Genomic DNA, 22366 nt, shown 5'->3' on the forward strand with positions numbered 1-22366 from the left:
GAGGTGTGCAGGGAGTTCTGCTGCAGCGCCCATCGACACCAGACTGATGCAGTAAACAGTGCATTCCTCCGCCACGGAGCTGTGTACAATGTGGAATCTCACAGGGTGCAGAGACCTTAGAGCTTATTCCCGAGGAATGCGGACAGTCCAGCACGGTGACATCGAGGTCCACACTACTCCTCCTCAACCATTCTATCAGGGACTCCACATCATGTGACCCAGCTCCTGGTGGGGCGCACACTGGTACAGTGAAGAGGAGGCGGTGCACACTGGTACAGTGAGGAGAAGGAGGTGCACACTGGTACAGTGAGTAGGAGGCGCACACTGGTACAGTGAGTAGGAGGCGCACACTGGTACAGTGAGGAGAAGGCGGTGCACACTGGTACAGTGAAGAGGAGGCGGTGCACACTGGTACAGTGAGGAGGAGGAGGCGCACACTGGTACAGTGAGGAGAAGGAGGTGCACTGGTACAGTGAGTCGGAGGCGCACACTGGTACAGTGAGGAGGTGCACAATGGTACAGTGAGGAGAAGGCGGCGCACACTGGTACAGTGAGGAGGAGGAGGCGCACACTGGTACAGTGAGGAGGAGGAGGCGCACACTGGTACAGTGAGGAGGAGGAGGCGCACACTGGTACAGTGAGGAGGAGGAGGCGCACACTGGTACAGTGAGGAGGAGGAGGCGCACACTGGTACAGTGAGGAGGAGGAGGCGCACCACCTGGTACAGTGAGGAGGAGGAGTGCGCACACTGGTACAGTGAGGAGGAGGAGGCGCACACTGGTACAGTGAGGAGGAGGAGGCGCACACTGGTACAGTGAGGAGGAGGAGGCGCACACTGGTACAGTGAGGAGGAGGAGGCGCACACTGGTACAGTGAGGAGGAGGAGGCGCACACTGGTACAGTGAGGAGGAGGAGGCGCACACTGGTACAGTGAGGAGGAGGAGGCGCATACTGGTAACAGTGAGGAGGAGGAGGCGCACACTGGTACAGTGAGGAGGAGGAGGCGCACACTGGTACAGTGAGGAGGAGGAGGCGCAACACTGGTACAGTGAGGAGGAGGAGGCGCACACTGGTACAGTGAGGAGGAGGAGGCGCACACTGGTACAGTGAGGAGGAGGAGGCGCACACTGGTACAGTGAGGAGGAGGAGGCGCACACTGGTACAGTGAGGAGGAGGAGGCGCACCACTGGTACAGTGAGGAGGAGGAGGCGCACACTGGTACAGTGAGGAGAAGGAGGCGCACACTGGTACAGTGAGGAGGAGGAGGCGCACACTGATACAGTGAGGAGGAGGAGGCGCACACTGGTACAGTGAGGAGGAGGAGGTGCACACTGGTACAGTGAGGAGGAGGAGGTGCACACTGGTACAGTGAGGAGGAGGTGCACTTTGCCCCATGTGACTCTCCTCAGGCTCCCGCCGGCGGTGCACACAGGCACGGTAAGGAGGAGGCGGTGCACTTTGCCCCATGTGACTCTCCTCAGGCTCCCGCCGGCGGTGCACTCTGGTATGTTGAGGAGGAGGTGGTGCACTTTGCCCAATGTGACTCCCCTTAGGTTCCCGCCGGCGGTGCACACAGGTACGATGAGGAGGTGCATTTTGCCCCATGTGACTCTCCTCAGGCTCCCGTCGGCGGTGCACACAGGTACGATGAGGAGGTGCACTTTGCCCCATGTGACTCTCCTCAGGCTCCCGCCGGCGGTGCACACAGGTACGGTGAGGAGGAGGAGGAGGTGCACTTTGCCCCATGTGACTCCCCTTAGGTTCCCGCCGGCGGTGCACACAGGCACGGTGAGGAGGCGGTGCACACTGGTACGATGAGGAGGTGCACTTTGCCCCATGTGACTCCCCTTAGGTTCCCGCCGGCGGTCCACACTGGTATGGTGAGGAGGAGGCGGTGCACACAGGTACGGTGAGGAGGTGCACTTTGCCCCATGTGACTCCCCTTAGGTTCCCGCCGGCGGTCCACACTGGTATGGTGAGGAGGAGGCGGTGCACACAGGTACGGTGAGGAGGAGGAGGTGCACTTTGCCCCATGTGACTCTCCTCAGGCTCCCGCCGGTGGTGCACACTGGTATGGTGAGGAGGCGGTGCACTTTGCCCCATGTGACTCCCCTTAGGTTCCCGCCGGCGGTCCACACTGGTATGGTGAGGAGGAGGCGGTGCACACAGGTACGGTGAGGAGGAGGAGGTGCACTTTGCCCCATGTTACTCTCCTCAGGCTCCCGCCGGCGGTGCACACTGGTATGGTGAGGAGGCGGTGCACTTTGCCCCATGTGACTCTCCTCAGGCTTCCGCCGGCGGTGCACACTGGTATGGTGAGGAGGCGGTGCACTTTGCCCCATGTGACTCTCCTCAGGCTCCCGCCGGTGGTGCACACTGGTACGGTGAGGAGGAGGCGGTGCACACTGGTACGGTGAGGAGGTGCACTTTGCCCCATGTTACTCTCCTCAGGCTCCCGCCGGCGGTGCACACAGGTACGGTGAGGAGGAGGCGGTGCACACTGGTATGGTGAGGAGGCGGTGCACTTTGCCCCATGTGACTCTCCTCAGGCTCCCGCTGGCGGTGCACACTGGTACGGTGAGGAGGTGCACTTTGCCCCATGTGACTCTCCTCAGGCTCCCGCCGGCGGTGCACACTGGTACGGTGAGGAGGTGCACTTTGCCCCATGTGACTCTCCTCAGGCTCCCGCCGGCGGTGCACACTGGTATGGTGAGGAGGCGGTGCACTTTGCCCCATGTGACTCTCCTCAGGCTCCCGCCGGTGGTGCACACTGGTACGGTGAGGAGGAGGCGGTGCACACTGGTACGGTGAGGAGGTGCACTTTGCCCCATGTTACTCTCCTCAGGCTCCCGCCGGCGGTGCACACAGGTACGGTGAGGAGGAGGCGGTGCACACTGGTATGGTGAGGAGGCGGTGCACTTTGCCCCATGTGACTCTCCTCAGGCTCCCGCCGGCGGTGCACACTGGTACGGTGAGGAGGTGCACTTTGCCCCATGCGACTCTCCTCAGGCTCCCGCCGGCGGTGCACACAGGTACGGTGAGGAGAAGGAGGTGCACACTGGTATGGTGAGGAGGAGGTGCACTTTGCCCCATGTGACTCTCCTCAGGCTCCCGCCGGCGGTGCACTCTGGTACGGTGAGGAGGTGCACTTTGCCCCATGTGACTCTCCTCAGGCGCCCGCCGGCGGTGCACACTGGTATGGTGAGGAGGAGGTGCACTTTGCCCCATGTGACTCTCCTCAGGCTCCCGCCGGCGGTGCACACTGGTACTTTGCCCGGTGGCAGGAGGCGTTGGCTCTGTTGATAAGACTGGAATGTGAGGACCAAACATCACATGAACTGAGAAATATGCAGCAAGCAGCCATAACAATAAAACCACCGACGGCTGCATTGACTGACCACCCGGAGACAATGCCACCTGCTGTAAGCAGTTAGGGCCACACGCGAGGCGTTAGGGACAGGTCATCTCCGGGCGCTGTGTTGGGGTGCTCTGGGTATGTAGTGGTCAGTGGATGGACCACCAGTGAATCGGTGCAGGTGAGCCCGTCTAGTCCAACCCCAATCCAAGACCTACAGGACAGCAACTGCTGCCAACCTTCCTGCTGGCGATGACAGAAGCGTGTCAGGACAGGGATGATGAGAAGGATACATTGTGCGTGATGGATTAGATTGTGAGCTCCAGGGGCCAGGGATGATGGGAGTGATACACTGTGTGCGAGTTCGAGAGATTAGATTTGTGATCTTCTGGGGGTCAGGGATGATGGGAGTTATATACTGTGAGAGAGATAGGGAGATTAGATTGTGAGCTCCTGGGGTCAGGGATGACGGGAGTGATACTTTACAAGTAAGACATGTGGGCAGATGTTTGGATCGGGGGAGGGGAGCAGTTGGAGCAGCATTCAGTGACTCCGCTCCTTATTTGTGCAGAGCGCTCTCCCGGCGGGGTGTCTCCCAGCAGCTGCCGCTGACATCACTCCCCTCCAGAATGCAGACCCCCCCCCATACCGGATAATGTCAGTCACTTGACCCCGTATAGCCCCAAATATTACACTGTGTGCTCTGCCTGTACTGAGAATAGCCCCCATCCACCCGGATATTACCCAGTCATAATTATAATATTCACAGTCACCGATCTTGTGGGAATCAGAAGAAGGTGAGCTGCAGTGTAAAGCATGGGTGAGGGATAGAGCAACAGTCATGTGACAGGAAGAGGAAACGTACCATCCCCACCCAGGGGTGGACTGGGAACTTAAAGTGGCCCTGGAAAAATACTAAAAGTGGCCCTGTTTTGTAGTCAGGTCCAAATTGATGCAAGGCAGTGCCAGAAGTACCATATTGTGGCACATTCCAACAGAGCCGAATACCATACACCATCATAAAAAAAATGGCCAGTAGCACAAAATACATCTCAAAAACTTCCACCGGCCGGCCGCGAGGAGGGCCCAGGCGGCCCCCTGGGCATCGGCCCACCGGGAAATTTCCCTGTAAGGTCTATGGCCAATCTGCTTCTGTCCCCACCCTACATGCTCCACTGACCTCTCCTTCAGGCCTCTCCGTCCGCCCCTTCAGGACCCTCTTTCCCACCTTCAGCAACAGTACACAACCCATCAGATATTCAGGTTGTCACCAATCAGGTCACCAGCCGCCAGTAATCCATGAAAGCGCACACAACTAGAGGGCCACCCAACCAACCAAAAGAACAAGACAGAGCGGAACAAAGCCGAAGAAGAACATAAAGGTAACTATAAGTCCTCATCATTGTTCAGGTGGTGGAGGCATCGCATGGAGGTGACAGCTGGATAATACATAAGAATTACTGGAGTCTCTGGGCATTGGTGTTGATGAGTCAAACTGGGCCTTCAGAGGGGACCATAATACTCGAAAAGGTAGATTGTAACTGAGACGATGACAGTCATGTGTTTGGGTCTCCGGGGCCTCTCATCCTGGAGGAGCAGATCACACATGAGAAACAAAAAGGTCCTCGTCACCTGAGCAGATATAGAATTCATAATAGGCAGGTGGATCCGAGCTACAAAACAGGTCACCATGACCTGCAGCTCTGCACCCCAACTTACAACACCCCCATACTGTACAAAACACACCCAAACTTACACCATCATCCTGTACATAACACTTTACCCCCCAAAATTACAACACCCCCACTTTGTACATAGCATACACTCTCCCTGCTCTCCCACCACCATGTGCACCCCAACTTCTGCCATACGCACTCCGTCCAGTCCTCCACCCGATGCACCCTAACTTCTCCCATACGCCCTCCATCCAGTCCTCCACCCTCTGCACCCCAACTTCTCCCATACGCCCTGCATCTTGTCCTCCACCCTCTGGACATTGTTCATTATTCTGTACACATCAGGAGAGGTGCGGCGAGTATGAAGGGTGCAGACTGAGGACAACTGAATGATAAGAGCCACGTGGGGGCCCCGTGTGTATAGAGGGAGGGATGCGGAGTCCTCCCTGTGACGGAGCAGGGTGGAGTTCATTAGGGTCATACACAGGCTGACAGGACTGGAACGAGGGAGTCCGCACCCACTGATGTCTTGCACGTGTGGACAGTGTCAAGGATCTACCCAGCGACGTCACCACAAATACCGGCCACACGACATTCACCTCCTTAAAAATGGTGCGTATTATGAGAAGGCAGGGTCCAGGCCTCGCAGCAACCGGTAGCCGGTACCACGGCCACGGTAAAGAGTATTTATACAAGAGGATGTGCAGAAATCCACAAACCCCCACTCCCTGTGTACCGTACTCCCCCAGATTTATAGTGAACCTGGTGAAGGATATCAGACGAGCTGTGTGATATATATATGTTATATGATAGAGCAGCTGTGTGATATATATTCACCTTGACTTTTCTCGTATTTTGTTACATTACAGCCTTAAGCTCAATGTTTTGTTAATCTGAATGTGATGGATCAGAACACAATAGTCTAAGTCGGTGAAGTGAAATGAGAAAAATATATAAATAAAACTATTGTTTAGAAATAGAAAACAGAATATTGTCCTGTGCGTATGTATTCACCCCCCTCTGTTAGGAAGCCCATAGAAAGCTCTGGTGCAACCAATTACCTTCAGAAGTCACATGATTAGTGACATGATGTCACCTGTGTGCAATCTAAGTGGCACATGATCTGTCATTACATATACACACCAGAGGCTGCAACACCTAAGCAAGAGGCATCACTAACCAAACACTGCCATGAAGGCCAAGGAACTCTCCAAACAAGTAAGGGACAAATGTTGTGGAGAAGTACAAGTCAGGGTTAGGTTATAAAAAAATACCCAAATCTGTGATGATCCCCAGGAGCTCCACCAAATCTATCATAACCAAATGGAAAGAACATGGCACAACAACAAACCTGCCAAGAGACTGCTGCCCACCAAAACTGACAGACCGGGCAAGGAGGGCATTAATCAGAGAGGCAGCACAGAGACCTAAGGTAACCCTGGAGGAGCTGCAGAGTCCCACAGCAGAGACTGTAGTATCTGTACATAGGACAACAATAAGCCATACGCTCCATAGAGTTGTGCTTTATGGCAAAGCGGCCAGAAAAAGACATTACTGTCAGCTAAAGACAATAAGGCGCGTTGTGAGGTTGTGAAAAGGCCTGTGGGAGACACCGAAATGTATGGAACAAGGGGCTCCAGTCTGAGGAGACTAAAATGTATGGAGGACGGGGCTCCGGTCTGAGGAGACTTACATTGAACTTTTCAGCCATCAAAGAAAATGCTGTGTCTGGTGCAAACCCAACACTTCACATCACCCAAAGAACACCATCCCCACAGTGAGACCTGGTGGTGGCAGCATCATGCTGGGGGATGGGACTGGGAAACTGGTCAGAGCTGAGGGAAAGATGGATGGTGCTAAATACAAGGATATCCTTCAGCAGAACCTGCCCCACTCTGTGCGTGACCTGAGGCTAGGACGGAGGGCTCACTTTCCAGAAGGACAATGACCCAAAATACACGGCTAAAGCAACACTTGTGGTTCAAGGGGAAACATGTAAATGTGTTGGAACGGCCGAGTCACAGCCCAGATCTCAATCCAATAGAAGATCTGTGGTCAGACGTAAAGATCGCTGTTCACAAGCGCAAACATCCGACCTGAAGGAGCCGGAGCCGTTCTGCAAGGAGGAACGGGCAACAATCCCAGTGGTCAGATGTGGAGACTGCATATAGAGACTTATCCAAAGAGATTGGAGCTGTGATTGTCGCAAAAGGGGCTCTACAGAGTACTGATTGCAGGGGGTGAATAGTTCTGCACACTGACTGTAGGGGGGTGAATAGTTATGCACATTGACTTTTTCTGTTATTTTGTCCTATTTGTTGTTTGCTTCACAATAAAACAAAAACCAAACATCTTCATAGTTGCCGGCATGTTCTGTAATTACATGAGGCAAATCCTCAAATAATCCATGTTATTTCCAGTTGTGACGCACCAAAACATGGAAAAAGTCAATTGGGGGTGAATACTTTTGCAAGGCACTGTATATGTTATATGATAGAGGAGAGGAGCTGTGTGATATATATATATTATATATTATAGCCTCCAGCCCCCCCGCCCCACATACACACCGCCTCCAGCCCCCGCCCCACATACACACCGCCTCCAGCCCCCGCCCCACATACACACCACCTCCAGCCCCGCCTATATTTTATACCGTACATCCGGCCACCCCTGTCTACAGATATATACTATTTGTGAAGACCTACTGTACTTCACTGACCCACACATCAGCTCACACTACTCTCATCATCCTTATACTGAACCTGCACCTTCATCATCATCCCAGGTGCTCAGCTCCAGTAACTAATCCAGACCAGAAATCGCAGCTGCGCCCAACACCCATCCTCCTTGCAGTCTCCCTCACTGTCCCCTGTGGCCCCTGGCAGTACAAGTTACTCCTGTTGTGGTGTAGTACGCCTTACGTCTTAGATCTGGGAGGAAAACAGTAAAAGGCAGCTGTAAATCCTCCGAGCCTGACATAAGCCCCTTATTACAGCATTAATACGCCCTGGTGAAGAAGAAGATCAGCATGGATTAACCCCGTCATAACCAGTGAAGCCACATAAGGAGACCTGAGGTTCCATTCACATAACCGAGACCAGCATGACAGACAAGGACTCTCAGAAAGAACCTCAACCACTAGGATCCAATCCAAATCTACGTATGCTGTACCGGTACTGTCGAGAACACCGCCCTCCCTGGTCAATATCACACATGTACAGACCCTTTCCCTACTGGACTTAATAACCGTTTGTACGAACCCCACGCAGGGTTGTTGTGAGAGGTGATCAATGATGAAACAGGTTGGTGATCGCTTGAACAGTCTTTTAGAAACATATGGGGGATGAGTGATCATTATTACGATCATTCCTCCCCCTTGCACTATGTGGGAGCTGACCCTGCTTAGACGTGCCATGTGTAGAGGATCAGCCAGTAAAGGATTCATTCAGCCGCCATACATTCGTTGTCTCGTGGGAAGGCTGATCCGTGGGGGATTTAGACAACGATCGGCGGAATTAACGTTTGGCTGGAGGAACATTGGCTGCGTAAACGTCCCATAAAACAAGGGGGGCGCTCCTACGTCCTACCGTACTTCTAGGAAATAGATCTAGAGGGTCCTGACAAACTTCTCCTGGTAACGTCACCACTTTGGATCGAGTTGGTGACATATTCTGCAGCGTTCCGCGGTTTTTACACCCCAATGAGCACATGACACGAGTGAGAGTTAATCGGATGTGCGGTAACACAATAAAGGCGGTCGTCTTCCACCCACCACACACTTATCGGATGTGCGGTAACACAATAAAGGCGGTCGTCTTCCACCCACCACACACTTATCGGATGTGCGGTAACACAATAAAGGCGGTCGTCTTCCACCCACCACACACTTATCACAAATTTTATAATGCAGCCATCTACTATCTTAGAGAGGTCATAACCTGCACCAGTCGAGAGTATAACAAGTGGATCTGTGCTTGTTTAAAACCCCTTACACCAGCTGATGGTTTCTGTATGGGGGATGAATGATCGTTACTACGATCGTTTGTCCTCTTTATATTATGGTTACACACCGATATGAGCTGCAGACCAGCGAGCATTAAGCCTCCAATAAAAGATCCAAACTGATCGCCGCCGTGTTTACATGGAGAAATGATCGGAAAGGAATCCAGCAACAATCTACACACAAGGAAATTGTAGGGGTCATACACCTGTCTGAATGGGGCCTAATATTGTTCCTGCAGAGCTGCATTCACAATTCTGCACCCGGTGTGTCCTGCTCTCTGTATAGAACACTAATACATAAGGCTCTTTATATTCACGCACCCTGCTCTCTGTATATTTATATACACACGGGTGTACGATGCTAGCGCACTCCCAGTTGTCTCAGCTCAGTGACTCGCTGCTCTCGGAGTGGGGAGGGGGTTTCCCCGCGTTTCAGTTTCTGGCTCTCAGGCGGGGGGACATTGAGCAGCAAAAGACGTTCGACGCAGCCGTAGAGAACACCCCAAAACTGACCCTAAACAAACTGGGGGCATCCTCTACATCTACACAGACCGGGGTCATCTTCTACACAGACCAGGTGGCAACTTCTACATCATCTACACAGACCAGGTGGCATCTTCTACATCATCTACACAGACCAGGTGGCATCTTCTACATCATCTACACAGACCAGGTGGCATCTTCTACATCATCTACACAGACCAGGTGGCATCTTCTACATCATCTACACAGACCAGGTGGCATCTTCTACATCATCTACACAGACCAGGTGGCATCTTCTACATCATCTACACAGACCAGGTGGCATCTTCTACATCATCTACACAGACCAGGTGGCATCTTCTACATCATCTACACAGACCAGGTGGCATCTTCTACATCATCTACACAGACCAGGTGGCATCTTCTACATCATCTACACAGACCAGGTGGCATCTTCTACATCATCTACACAGACCGGGGGCATCTTCTACATCATCTACACAGACCAGGGGGCATCTTCTACATCGTCTACACAGACCAGGTGGCATCTTCTACACAGACCGGGGTCGTCTTCTATATCATCTACACAGACCAGGGGGCATGTGCTATATCATCTACACAGATCTACCCAGACCAGGGGCATCTTCTACACAGAGCGGAGTCATCTTCTACAGAGACCAGGTGGCATCTTCTACATCATCTACACAGACCAGGGTCGCACTCTACATAATCTACAATGAGGCCCATTGTGGTCCTCTTTGTGGAGGGCAGTAGTGTTGTGCATGTGCCCACCCGTATAGTGGTACCCTATGTACAAGCTCATTCACACACAACTGCTCTGCTGGTGGTTCCTGGTTCCGGCACACAGCAGTACACATGGTTTAGTACAGAGGTGGTGTAATACGGGGTTAATGGTTGATCGCATACCGCATGTCTGACCCGTCACTAGATTAGGATTACAAGTAATAAACGATTACTTTCTTTGCAATATACAGAACAGATGGAGGAGGGACCCTCTCTTCAGCCAATTTCCATGGCATACACCATGGTATCCAGTGCACGCGCTGCGCATGACGGTGATGCAACAACATCTGCCGGGGCCCCCAAAGTGCGAATGGCACGGCTACTTTAAATGGGAGTACCATCTGCCCTAAGAGGACATGATTCAACCGAAGTGTGAAGGAAGTGACACGCACACCCGGAGGTCCACATGATGTAACCTGATTAATCAGGCCAGGTCATCTTCTTTCCATAAAGCACCTGGTGCCATCTCTTCCACAGGGAAGCGACGCACACACACCAGGCCGTCCACATGATGTAATGCGATTGATCAGACCAAGCCATCCATCTTCTTTCCATAGTGCACCTGGTGCCATCTCTTCTCCAGGTAATTGATCCAAACACACCTAGTTGTGCATGAGATGTAACCTGCCATCTTTGATTGTTCTGGAGTCAGGTTCTGATGCTAACTTTCCCATTGTTGACCCTTTCGGTAGTGGGCAGGTGTCACATGGTCGCTCTGACCAGTTTAAGAAAATGATGTCCCATAAGAAACAAGTTGTGATGTCCTGTTTGGCCTGACACCTTCCTATAATGTCCAGCAGGAATGTTGTCAGCAGTTTGCTCTACAGTAGCTCTTCCACGGAACTAGACCAGACGGGCTCTGCCTCACCCCCCCATGATCCTTGTCCGGGAAGTAGTTTTGGTAGGTACTGACCACTGTGGGAACACTGCACAATACCAGCAGCTAAGGAGAAGCTCTGACCCAGTGGTCGACATGTGGACCTTCACTCAGGTCATTACGCTTGCTCATTTTCCTGCTTCCGAGTCTGACTGGTCACTTGCTGCCTGATGTATAATACGGAGTTGTTCCACCTCTCATTTTTGCTTTAAGTTGCGCGTATACCATTGAGTCCACTAAAAACGCATTAAAACGCGTGGTCCCCCGCTCCCGCAGACTATAAGTGGGCAGGCGGCTGATGCCTCGGGTCTGTGTATTACAGGGCAGCGTACCGCACTGTAGTGTCCTACAGATACAAACGTAGAGAACCACGTCCATTATTGTACATTGTGGTGAATGAGAGGAGGCGAGACGTTACCTGTATCCACGAAAAGTAAGAAAGACGTATCACCGAAAGCGCACCACTCTGTGTGATCCTCCCAACAGGCGCAATCGTCACCAGGTCCTCAGTGTCACTCACCGCACCAGTCAACGGTATTAATGTTATGGCTGATCGGTGCCATCGTCATCAGGTCCTCAATGTCAGTCACCTCACCAGTCAGCGGTATTAATGTTATGGCTGATCGGTGCCATCATCACCAGGTCCTCAGTGTCAGTCACCGCACCTGTCAGCGGTATTAATGTTATGGCTGATCGGTGCCATCGTCACCAGGTCCTCAGTGTCAGTAACCGCACCTGTCAGCGGTATTAATGTTATGGCTGATCGGTGCCATCGTCACCAGATCCTCAGTGTCAGTCACCTCACCTGTCAGCGGTATTAATGTTATGGCTGATCGGTGCCATCGTCACCAGGTCCTCAGTGTCAGTAACCGCACCAGTCAGCGGTATTAATGTTATGGCTGATCGGTGCCATCGTCACCAGGTCCTCAGTGTCAGTCACCGCACCTGTCAGCGGTATTAATGTTATGGCTGATCGGTGCCATCGTCACCAGGTCGTCAGTGTCAGTCACCGCTCCAGTCAGCGGTATTAACGTTATGGCTGATCGGTGCCATCGTCACCAGGTCCTCAGTGTCAGTCACCGCGCCTGTCGGCGGTATTAATGTTATGGCTGATCGGTGCCATCGTCACCAGGTCCTCAGTGTCAGTCACCGCACCTGTCGGCGGTATTAATGTTATGGCTGATCGGCGCCATCGTCACCAGGTCCTCAGTGTCAGTCACCGCACCTGTCGGCGGTATTAATGTTATGGCTGATCGGTGCCATCGTCACCAGGTCCTCAGTGTCAGTCACCGCGCCTGTCAGCGGTATTAATGTTATGGCTGATCGGCGCCATCGTCACCAGGTCCTCAGTGTCAGTCACCGCGCCTGTCAGCGGTATTAATGTTATGGCTGATCGGCGCCATCGTCACCAGGTCCTCAGTGTCAGTCACCGCGCCTGTCAGCGGTATTAATGTTATGGCTGATCGGGGCCATCGTCACCAGGTCCTCAGTGTCAGTAACCGCACCAGTCAGCGGTATTAATGTTATGGCTGATCGGCGCCATCGTCACCAGGTCCTCAGTGTCAGTCACCGCTCCTGTCAGCGGTATTAATGTTATGGCTGATCGGCGCCATCGTCACCAGGTCCTCAGTGTCAGTCACCGCACCAGTCAGCGGTATTAATGTTATGGCTGATCGGCGCCATCGTCACCAGGTCCTCAGTGTCAGTCACCGCGCCTGTCAGCGGTATTAATGTTATGGCTGATCGGTGCCATCGTCACCAGGTCCTCAGTGTCAGTCACCGCGCCTGTCAGCGGTATTAATGTTATGGCTGATCGGTGCCATCGTCACCAGGTCCTCAGTGTCAGTCACCGCGCCTGTCAGCGGTATTAATGTTATGGCTGATCGGCGCCATCGTCACCAGGTCCTCAGTGTCAGTCACTGCACCTGTCAGCGGTATTAATGTTATGGCTGATCGGCGCCATCGTCACCAGGTCCTCAGTGTCAGTCATCGCACCTGTCAGCGGTATTAATGTTATGGCTGATTAGCGTCACCATCAAATTTCCGTGCGGATTTATGAAACCAACCCTGTGGATTTGATGCGGTTTTGCCGCAGATCTCACCTTCATTTGAAAAGGCTGAAATCCGCAGCTAAAGCCGCAAACACGACCGACGAGCCGCAGGTTAATCTGCAAAGTGTTCAGGGGGAAGGTTTAATGGGACGCGCTGCTGGACTGCAGTGTCCAGAGCACCCCCCGGAGACTACAACTCCCACAGTGCACTGCACCCACAGGGCGACACCTAGCCAGAACGCAGCAGAATTGTCCCTGCAGTAGATGTGACTACAGTACAAGGGCTGTGTCTGCAGCTGTGGATGTGACTGGAGTAGAAGACACTGGACAGTATGTGTGCAGCTGTGGATGTGACTGGAGTAGAAGACACTGGACAGTATGTGTGCAGCTGTGGATGTGACTGGAGTAGAAGACACTGGACAGTATGTGTGCAGCTGTGGATGTGACTGGAGTAGAAGACACTGGACAGTATGTGTGCAGCTGTGGATGTGACTGGAGTAGAAGACACTGGACAGTATGTGTGCAGCTGTGGATGTGACTGGAGTAGAAGACACTGGACAGTATGTGTGCAGCTGTGGATGTGACTGGAGTAGAAGACACTGGACAGTATGTGTGCAGCTGTGGATGTGACTGGAGTAGAAGACACTGGACAGTATGTGTGCAGCTGTGGATGTGACTGGAGTAGAAGACACTGGACAGTATGTGTGCAGCTGTGGATGTGACTGGAGTAGAAGACACTGGACAGTATGTGTGCAGCTGTGGATGTGACTGGAGTAGAAGACACTGGACAGTATGTGTGCAGCTGTGGATGTGAACTGGGAGTAGAAGACACTGGACAGTATGTGTGCAGCTGTGGATGTGACTGGAGTAGAAGACACTGGACAGTATGTGTGCAGCTGTGGATGTGACTGGAGTAGAAGACACTGGACAGTATGTGTGCAGCTGTGGATGTGACTGGAGTAGAAGACACTGGACAGTATGTGTGCAGCTGTGGATGTGACTGGAGTAGAAGACACTGGACAGTATGTGTGCAGCTGTGGATGTGACTGGAGTAGAAGACACTGGACAGTATGTGTGCAGCTGTGGATGTGACTGGAGTAGAAGACACTGGACAGTATGTGTGCAGCTGTGGATGTGACTGGAGTAGAAGACACTGGACAGTATGTGTGCAGCTGTGGATGTGACTGGAGTAGAAGACACTGGACAGTATGTGTGCAGCTGTGGATGTGACTGGAGTAGAAGACACTGGACAGTATGTGTGCAGCTGTGGATGTGACTGGAGTAGAAGACACTGGACAGTATGTGTGCAGCTGTGGATGTGACTGGAGTAGAAGACACTGGACAGTATGTGTGCAGCTGTGGATGTGACTGGAGTAGAAGACACTGGACAGTATGTGTGCAGCTGTGGATGTGACTGGAGTAGAAGACTTTGGACAGTATATGTGCTGCCAGGAATATGACTAGAGTAGAAGACACTGGACAGTACATGTGCAGCTGTGGATGTGACTGGAGTAGAAGACTTTGGACAGTATATGTGCTGCCAGGAATATGACTAGAGTAGAAGACACTGGACAGTACATGTGCAGCTGTGGGTGTGACTGGAGTAGAAGACACTGGACAGTACGTGTGCAGCTGTGGGTGTGAATAGAGTAGAAGACATTGGAAAGCAGCCGTGTGAAGGCCTCACCTTGAAGACTTCGGAGAAGAATCCGGATCCGATCTTCTCGCAGTAGAAGTCGTCGATGCGGGCGAGGTTGGAGACGGCGCTGCGCAGGGCCCGGTAGGAGGAGGGGCGCAGACGGCACGACCCCTGACTGCTCAGCATCCCTCCATGGCCGTCCACAGCATTTTCCACATCCCCTGCCGATTCCATAGCCAAGGACTGGTCACATGACCGGGATCCAAGAAGGATGATGATGAAACCTCACAACAGCAGAAGGGCCCCCAACACACACCAGGGGCCACAGTCCAAAGCAGCTCATTGCTTGGGAGATGTGACAAGATATAGCCACTAAATCCAAAGGGGTCACCCCATGTGTGACCGCAGGTCTAATCCAAGAGAGGCTAGCCCCAATCAACGGGGCTACAAGATGGACGACTTATGGTGAAGCGAAATCCAAGATGGACGCACTCGAGTCATCAGAATCCAAGATGGACGCCTACAGTCATCAGAATCCAAGATGGACGCCTACAGTCAATAGAATCCAAGATGGACGCCTACAGTCAATAGAATCCAAGATGGACGCCTCCGGTCAATAGAATCCAAGATGGACGCCTCCGGCCAATAGAATCCAAGATGGATACCTGCAGTCAACAAAATACAAGATGGATGCCTCCGGTCAATAGAATCCAAGATGGACGCCTCCGGCCAATAGAATCCAAGATGGACGCCTCCGGCCAATAGAATCCAAGATGGACGCCTTCCAGTATATATAATCCAAGATGGATTCACTCTAGGAAACAGGGAAAAACATGGACGCCTTGAGTTAAAAGTCACTTGGAACTTTCTGACTGAAAAAACAACAATCTAATCTCAACTACTGTCATCGCGATCACCCCCTCCTGGGGTCACATATCGCCCCGATCACCCCCTCCTGACCACCAACCACCCTAATAACCCCCTCCTGACCACCAACCACCCTAATAACCCCCTCCTGACTATCAATCGTGACCACCTCAATAACTCAGACCATCCCAATTACTGCTGCTGACCACATATCGCCCCGATCGCCCCCTCCTGGGCTCCCATCGCCCCGATCACCCCCTCCTAGGCACACATCGCCCCGATCACCCCCTCCTGACCACCAACCACCCTAATAACCCCCTCCTGACTATCAATCGTGACCACCTCAATAACTCAGACCATCCCAATTACTGCTGCTGACCACATATCGCCCCGATCGCCCCCTCCTGGGCTCCCATCGCCCCGATCGCCCCCTCCTGGGCTCCCATCGCCCCGATCACCCCCTCCTGGTCTCACATCGCCCCGATCGCCCCCTCCTGGGCTCCCATCGCCCCGATCAACCCCTCCTGGTCCCACATCGCCCCGATCACCCCCTCCTGGGCTCCCATCGCCCCGATCACCCCCTCCTGGTCTAATATTGCCCCCGATCACCCCCTCCTAGGCACACATCGCCCCGATCTCCCCCTCCTGGGCACACATCGCCCCGATCACCCCCTCCTGGTCTAATATTGCCCCCGATCACCCCCTCCTGGGCTCGCATCGCCCCGATCACCCCCTCCTGGGCTCACATCGCCCCGATCACCCCCTCCTGGGCTCACATCGCCCCGATCACCCCCTCCTGGGCACACATCGCCCCGATCACCCCCTCCTGGGCACACATCGCCCCGATCACCCCCTCCTGGGCACACATCGCCCCGATCACCCCCTCCTGGCACACATCGCCCCGATCACCCCCTCCTGGGCACACATCGCCCCGATCACCCCCTCCTGGGCACACATCGCCCCGATCACCCCTCCTGGGCTCCCATCACCCCGATCACCCCCTCCTGGTCTTATATTGCCCCCGATCACCCCCTCCTGGGCTCACATCGCACCCATCACCCCCTCCTGGGCTCACATCGCACCCATCACCCCCTCCTGGGCACACATCGCCCCGATCACCCCCTCCTGGGCACACATCGCCCCGATCACCCCCTCCTGGGCACCCATCGCCCCGATCACCCCCTCCTGGGCACCCATCGCCCCGATCACCCCCTCCTGGGCACCCATCGCCCCGATCACCCCCTCCTGGGCACCCATCGCCCCGATCACCCCCTCCTGGGCACCCATCGCCCCGATCACCCCCTCCTGGGCTCCCATCGCCCCGATCACCCCCTCCTGGGCTCCCATCGCCCGATCACCCCCTCCTGGGCTCCCATCGCCCCGATCACCCCCTCCTGGGCTCCCATCGCCCCGATCACCCCCTCCTGGGCTCCCATCGCCCCGATCACCCCCTCCTGGGCTCCCATCGCCCCGATCACCCCCTCCTGGGCTCCCATCGCCCCGATCACCCCCTCCTGGGCTCCCATCGCCCCGATCACCCCCTCCTGGGCTCCCATCGCCCCGATCACCCCCTCCTGGGCTCCCATCGCCCCGATCACCCCCTCCTGGGCTCTCCTATCGCCCCCGATCACCCCCCTCCTGGGCTCCATCGCACCGATCACCCCCTCCTGGGCTCCCATCGCCCGATCACCCCCTCCTGGGATCACATCACCCCGATCACCCCCTCCTGGGCTCCCATCGCCCCGATCACCCCCTCCTGGGCTCCCATCGCCCCGATCACCCCCTCCTGGGCTCCCATCGCCCCGATCACCCCCTCCTGGGCTCCCATCGCCCCGATCACCCCCCTCCTGGGCTCCCATCGCCCCGATCACCCCCTCCTGGGCTCCCATCGCCCCGATCACCCCCTCCTGGGCTCCCATCGCCCCGATCACCCCCTCCTGGGCTCCCATCGCCCCGATCACCCCCTCCTGGTCTCATATTGCCCCCGATCACCCCCTCCTGGGCTCACATCGCCCCGATCACCCCCTCCTGGGCTCCCATCGCCCCGATCACCCCCTCCTGGGCTCCCATCGCCCCGATCACCCCCTCCTGGGCTCCCATCGCCCCGATCACCCCTCCTGGTCTCATATTGCCCCCGATCACCCCCTCCTGGGCTCACATCGCCCCGATCACCCCCTCCTGGTCTCATATTGCCCCCGATCACCCCCTCCTGGTCTCATATTGCCCCCGATTACCCCCTCCTGGGCTCGCATCGCCCCGATCACCCCCTCCTGGGCTCACATCGCCCCCGATCGCGCCCCATCACCCCCTCCTGGGCTCACATCACCCGATCACCCCCTCCTGGTCACATATCACCCCCCTGTCACAGATCACCAGGATTACACCCACCTGACCAGCTGTCACCCGCACAGCCTGGCTCCTCCTGATGACATCGCTGCCGCTTATCAGTCAGAGGCTCTCGTTTCCCGGGAGCGGGACCGTGTCCTGTCCGCTGTTCGCGCACCGCGACACCGACATCCGAGCGAGGCCTCCCGGACACTGAGCGGTGAGCACGGGAGGCCGAGGCGGGGGCGGGGACGTGTGGGAGGGGCTGTGGTGCCAGGGGCTGGAAGTCTCCTCCCCCAACGTCAGACCGGAAGAAGCGCGGGAACTCGGAGAACTGAGGGGAGAGGGAAAGACGGAGTCAGGGGATACCGAGGAGAGAGGGAGATACTGAGGAAGATACTGAGGAGAGAGGGAGAGATACTAAGGAGATACTGAGGCGAGAGATACTGAGGAGAGAGAGAGGGAGATACTGAGGAGAGAGAGAGGGAGATACTGAGGAGAGAGAGATACTGAGGAGAGAGGGAGATACTGAGGAAGATACTGAGGAGAGAGGGAGAGATACTAAGGAGATACTGAGGAGAGAGATACTGAGGAGAGAGAGACACTGAGGAGAGAGGGCGATACTGAGGAAGGTACTGAGGAGAGGGAGAGATACTGAGGAGAGAGGGAGATACTAAGGAGATACTGAGGAGAGAGATACTGAGGAGAGAGGGAGATACTGAGGAGAGAGGGAGATACTGAGGAGAGAGAGGGAGATACTGAGGAGAGAGAGAGAGATACTGAGGAGAGAGAGAGAGAGATACTGAGGAGAGAGAGGGAGATACTGAGGAGAGAGGGAGATACTGAGGAGAGAGAGGGAGATATACTGAGGAAGATACTGGGGAGAGATACTGAGGAGGAGAGGGAGATATACTGAGGAGAGAGGGAGATACTGAGGAGAGAGGGAGATACTGAGGAGAGAGGGAGATACTGAGGAGAGAGAGGGAGAGATACTGAGGAGAGAGAGGGAGAGATACTGAGGAGAGAGAGGAGAGATACGGGAGAGGAGATATACTGAGGAGAGAGGGAGATATACTGAGGAGAGAGGGAGATATACTGAGGAGAGAGGGAGATATACTGAGGAGAGAGGGAGATATACTGAGGAGAGAGGGAGATATACTGAGGAGAGAGGGAGATATACTGAGGAGAGAGGGAGATATACTGAGGAGAGAGGGAGATATACTGAGGAGAGAGGGAGATATACTGAGGAGAGAGGGAGATATACTGAGGAGAGAGGGAGAGATACTGAGGAGAGAGGGAGAGATACTGAGGAGAGAGGGAGAGATACTGAGGAGAGAGAGATACTGAGGAGAGAGAGAGAGATACTGAGGAGAGAGAGAGAGATACTGAGGAGAGAGAGAGAGATACTGAGGAGAGAGAGAGAGATACTGAGGAGAGAGAGAGAGATACTGAGGAAAGAGGGAGATACTGAGGAGAGAGGGAGATACTGAGGAGAGAGAGGGAGAGATACTGAGGAGAGAGAGGGAGAGATACTGAGGAGAGAGGGAGATATACTGAGGAGAGAGGGAGATATACTGAGGAGAGAGGGAGATATACTGAGGAGAGAGGGAGATTATACTGAGGAGAGAGGGAGATATACTGAGGAGAGAGGGAGATATACTGAGGAGAGAGGGAGATATACTGAGGAGAGAGGGAGAGATACTGAGGAGAGAGGGAGAGATACTGAGGAGAGAGGGAGAGATACTGAGGAGAGAGAGAGATACTGAGGAGAGAGAGAGAGATACTGAGGAGAGAGAGAGAGATACTGAGGAGAGAGAGAGAGATACTGAGGAGAGAGAGAGAGAGATACTGAGGAGAGAGAGAGAGATACTGAGGAGAGAGAGAGAGATACTGAGGAAAGAGAGAGATACTGAGGAAAGAGGGAGATACTGAGGAAAGAGGGAGATACTGAAGAAAGAGGGAGATACTGAAGAAAGAGGGAGATACTGAGGAAAGAAGGAGATACTGAGGAAAGAGGGAGATACTGAGGAAAGAGGGAGATACTGAGGAAAGAGGGAGATACTGAAGAAAGAAGGAGATACTGAGGAAAGAGGGAGATACAGAGGAGAGAGAGGGAGAGATAATGAGGAAAGAGGGAGATACTGAGGAGAGGGAGGGAGAGATACTGAGGAGAGAGAGGGAGATACAGAGGAGAGAGAGGGAGAGATAATGAGGAAAGAGGGAGATACTGAGGAGAGGGAGGGAGAGATACTGAGGAGATAGAGAACCAGATACTGTGGATAAATAGAGAGTGACAGATACTGAGGAGATAGAGAACCAGATACTGTGGATAAATAGAGAGTGACAGATACTGAGGAGATAGAGAACCAGATACTGTGGTACCACTTGGAACCAAACCCGAGTTAGGGAAATGTTTTTTTACAGTACAAATTAATTTCTGAAGTTATTATGCAAAGTTTCACGAGACTTTGCGAAGCAATAACTTTGCTCATCGGAGCCGATACATTCTAATACTGTACTGAGCTTCTGCTCCGTACAGTATTAGAACAAAGTTTTATGCGAATGGACTTCTGATGTTTTATCCGAAGTCGATTTGTTCATCCCTAACCATATTTGTGCAGGTTTCTCTAAACCGTAGTACTTTGTACTAGAAATCGACCGATTATCGGTTTTACAGATATTATCGGCCGATATTCTGGATTTTGAACGTTATTGGCATCTATTTTGCCGATATTCCGATAACATATCGGGAACAAGGATCTCGCTGCTCACAGCGCTCTCCATGTTCCCTCAGCAGCACAGGGGAGAAGGAAGCAGTGTCTCCCTCCCCCTGTGCTGCTGCTGCCACCAATGAGAGGAGGGGAGGGGCTGTGCCACTAATGAAGATACCGCTCTCATTAATTCATATACGGGAGGCGGGAGCTGGCTGCAGAATCACATAGCCGCTTCTGACCTCTATGACAAGTAGCTGCGATCTGCGGTAGATAATCCCTCAGGTGCCGCACCTGAGGGGTTAACTGCCGCGGATTGCAGCTGACGCTCATAGAGGTTGGGAGCCGCTATGTGATTCTGCAGCCAACCCCAGTATTAATCATTGGTGGTGCAGTGCGCCCCCCCAACCCCAGTATTAAAGACATTGGTGGCGCAGTGCGCCCCCCAACCCTAGTATTAAAGACATTGGTGGCGCAGTGCACCCCCCCCACCCAAGCCCCCCAGTATTAATCATTGGTGGCAGTGGCCACAGGGTCCTCTTTTCCCTCCTCATCAGTCTCAGTTCCAATCAGAGCCTCAGCAGTGTAAGCCTGGGGCTCCAATCGGTTACCATGGCAGCCAGGACACTATTGAAGCCCTGGCTGCCATAGTCGGCTCCCTGCTGCTGTGTGCACATAGCAGCAGGGACAGTGTGAGGTCCTATTCAAAATGAAATGAGAAAGGACGATTCCGGCACTTATTATTCTTCCCATAAAATCTTCCTCTTTATTGAATCACATCATATGCGGAACAGTATCACAAACAAGCTGTTTACGCGTTTCGGAGACCTTCTCCTTAGTCGTAACAATGTGGTCTGGGAGTTTGGAGAAATGTGAAGACCAATGTACCCTCCCCCATCTAGTGGGTGGTGGTGGTAACATGATGTCACAAATCAATCAACTCGCACCTGAAGCATCATTCTCAATGAACATAGATTAAAATGGCCCCACCTGATGCCTCTCCCGCATCCCGGGTTCGGTGTTCGTCGCTTTCTTGGCGCTTTTTGAAAGGCTGCAAAGCAGCCAATCAACAAGCGTCATACTACTTGCCCCAAGAGGCCATCACAGCCATGCCTACTATTGGCATGGCTGTGATTGGCCAGAGCACCATGTGACCCCGCCTCTATTTAAGCTGGAGTCACATAGCGCCGCCCGTCACTCTGCTCTGATCAGTGTAGGGAGAGGTTGCAGCTGCTGCTGTTAGGGCGAGATTAGGCAGTGATTAACTCATCAAAAACACTTAATTCAGTGATCGATCTACAGCTGTGGATGATTGAACTGCTGCTATTTAATTGCTCACTGTTTTTAGGCTGCCCAGAGCGTTTTTATGTCACTTTTTTCTGGGGTGATCGGCGGCCATTTTGTGTCTTGTGGTGCGCCAGCACAAGCTGCCACCAAGTGCATTTAACCATCAATAGTGTGGTTATTTTTTGGCTATATCCTACATCAGGGGCTTGTCTGTGCTTGCTATTTTATTGAGGGGTGAAATATAATTGCCAAAATAGCAGTACCCTAAATCTGGAGTTTCAGCTGTGGC

The 22366-nt window shown here is 53.7% G+C and overlaps 1 protein-coding gene across 3 annotated transcripts in view; it reads right to left on the bottom strand.

Moving 5' to 3' along the window:
* The window catches only part of TESK1 (testis associated actin remodelling kinase 1), a 65959-nt gene extending 47642 nt beyond the window's left edge, over nt 1-18317 (bottom strand). The window contains exons 1-2 of one of the 3 annotated variants that reach the window (XM_044276431.1): nt 18143-18317; nt 14936-15552 (exon numbers count right to left, since the gene is read on the bottom strand). In XM_044276431.1, the coding sequence (XP_044132366.1) occupies nt 14936-15121 (186 nt within the window). In that variant the 5' untranslated portion in view covers nt 15122-15552; nt 18143-18317. Of the gene's footprint in view, nt 1-14935; nt 15702-18142 lie in introns of all 3 variants that reach the window. The other 2 variants (XM_044276428.1, XM_044276430.1) reach the window with 2 other exon arrangements.
* Between the last annotated feature and the right edge of the window lie 4049 nt (nt 18318-22366).

The sequence above is a fragment of the Bufo gargarizans genome, chromosome 1, assembly GCF_014858855.1.
Source record: "Bufo gargarizans isolate SCDJY-AF-19 chromosome 1, ASM1485885v1, whole genome shotgun sequence".
Lineage (NCBI taxonomy): Eukaryota > Metazoa > Chordata > Amphibia > Anura > Bufonidae > Bufo > Bufo gargarizans.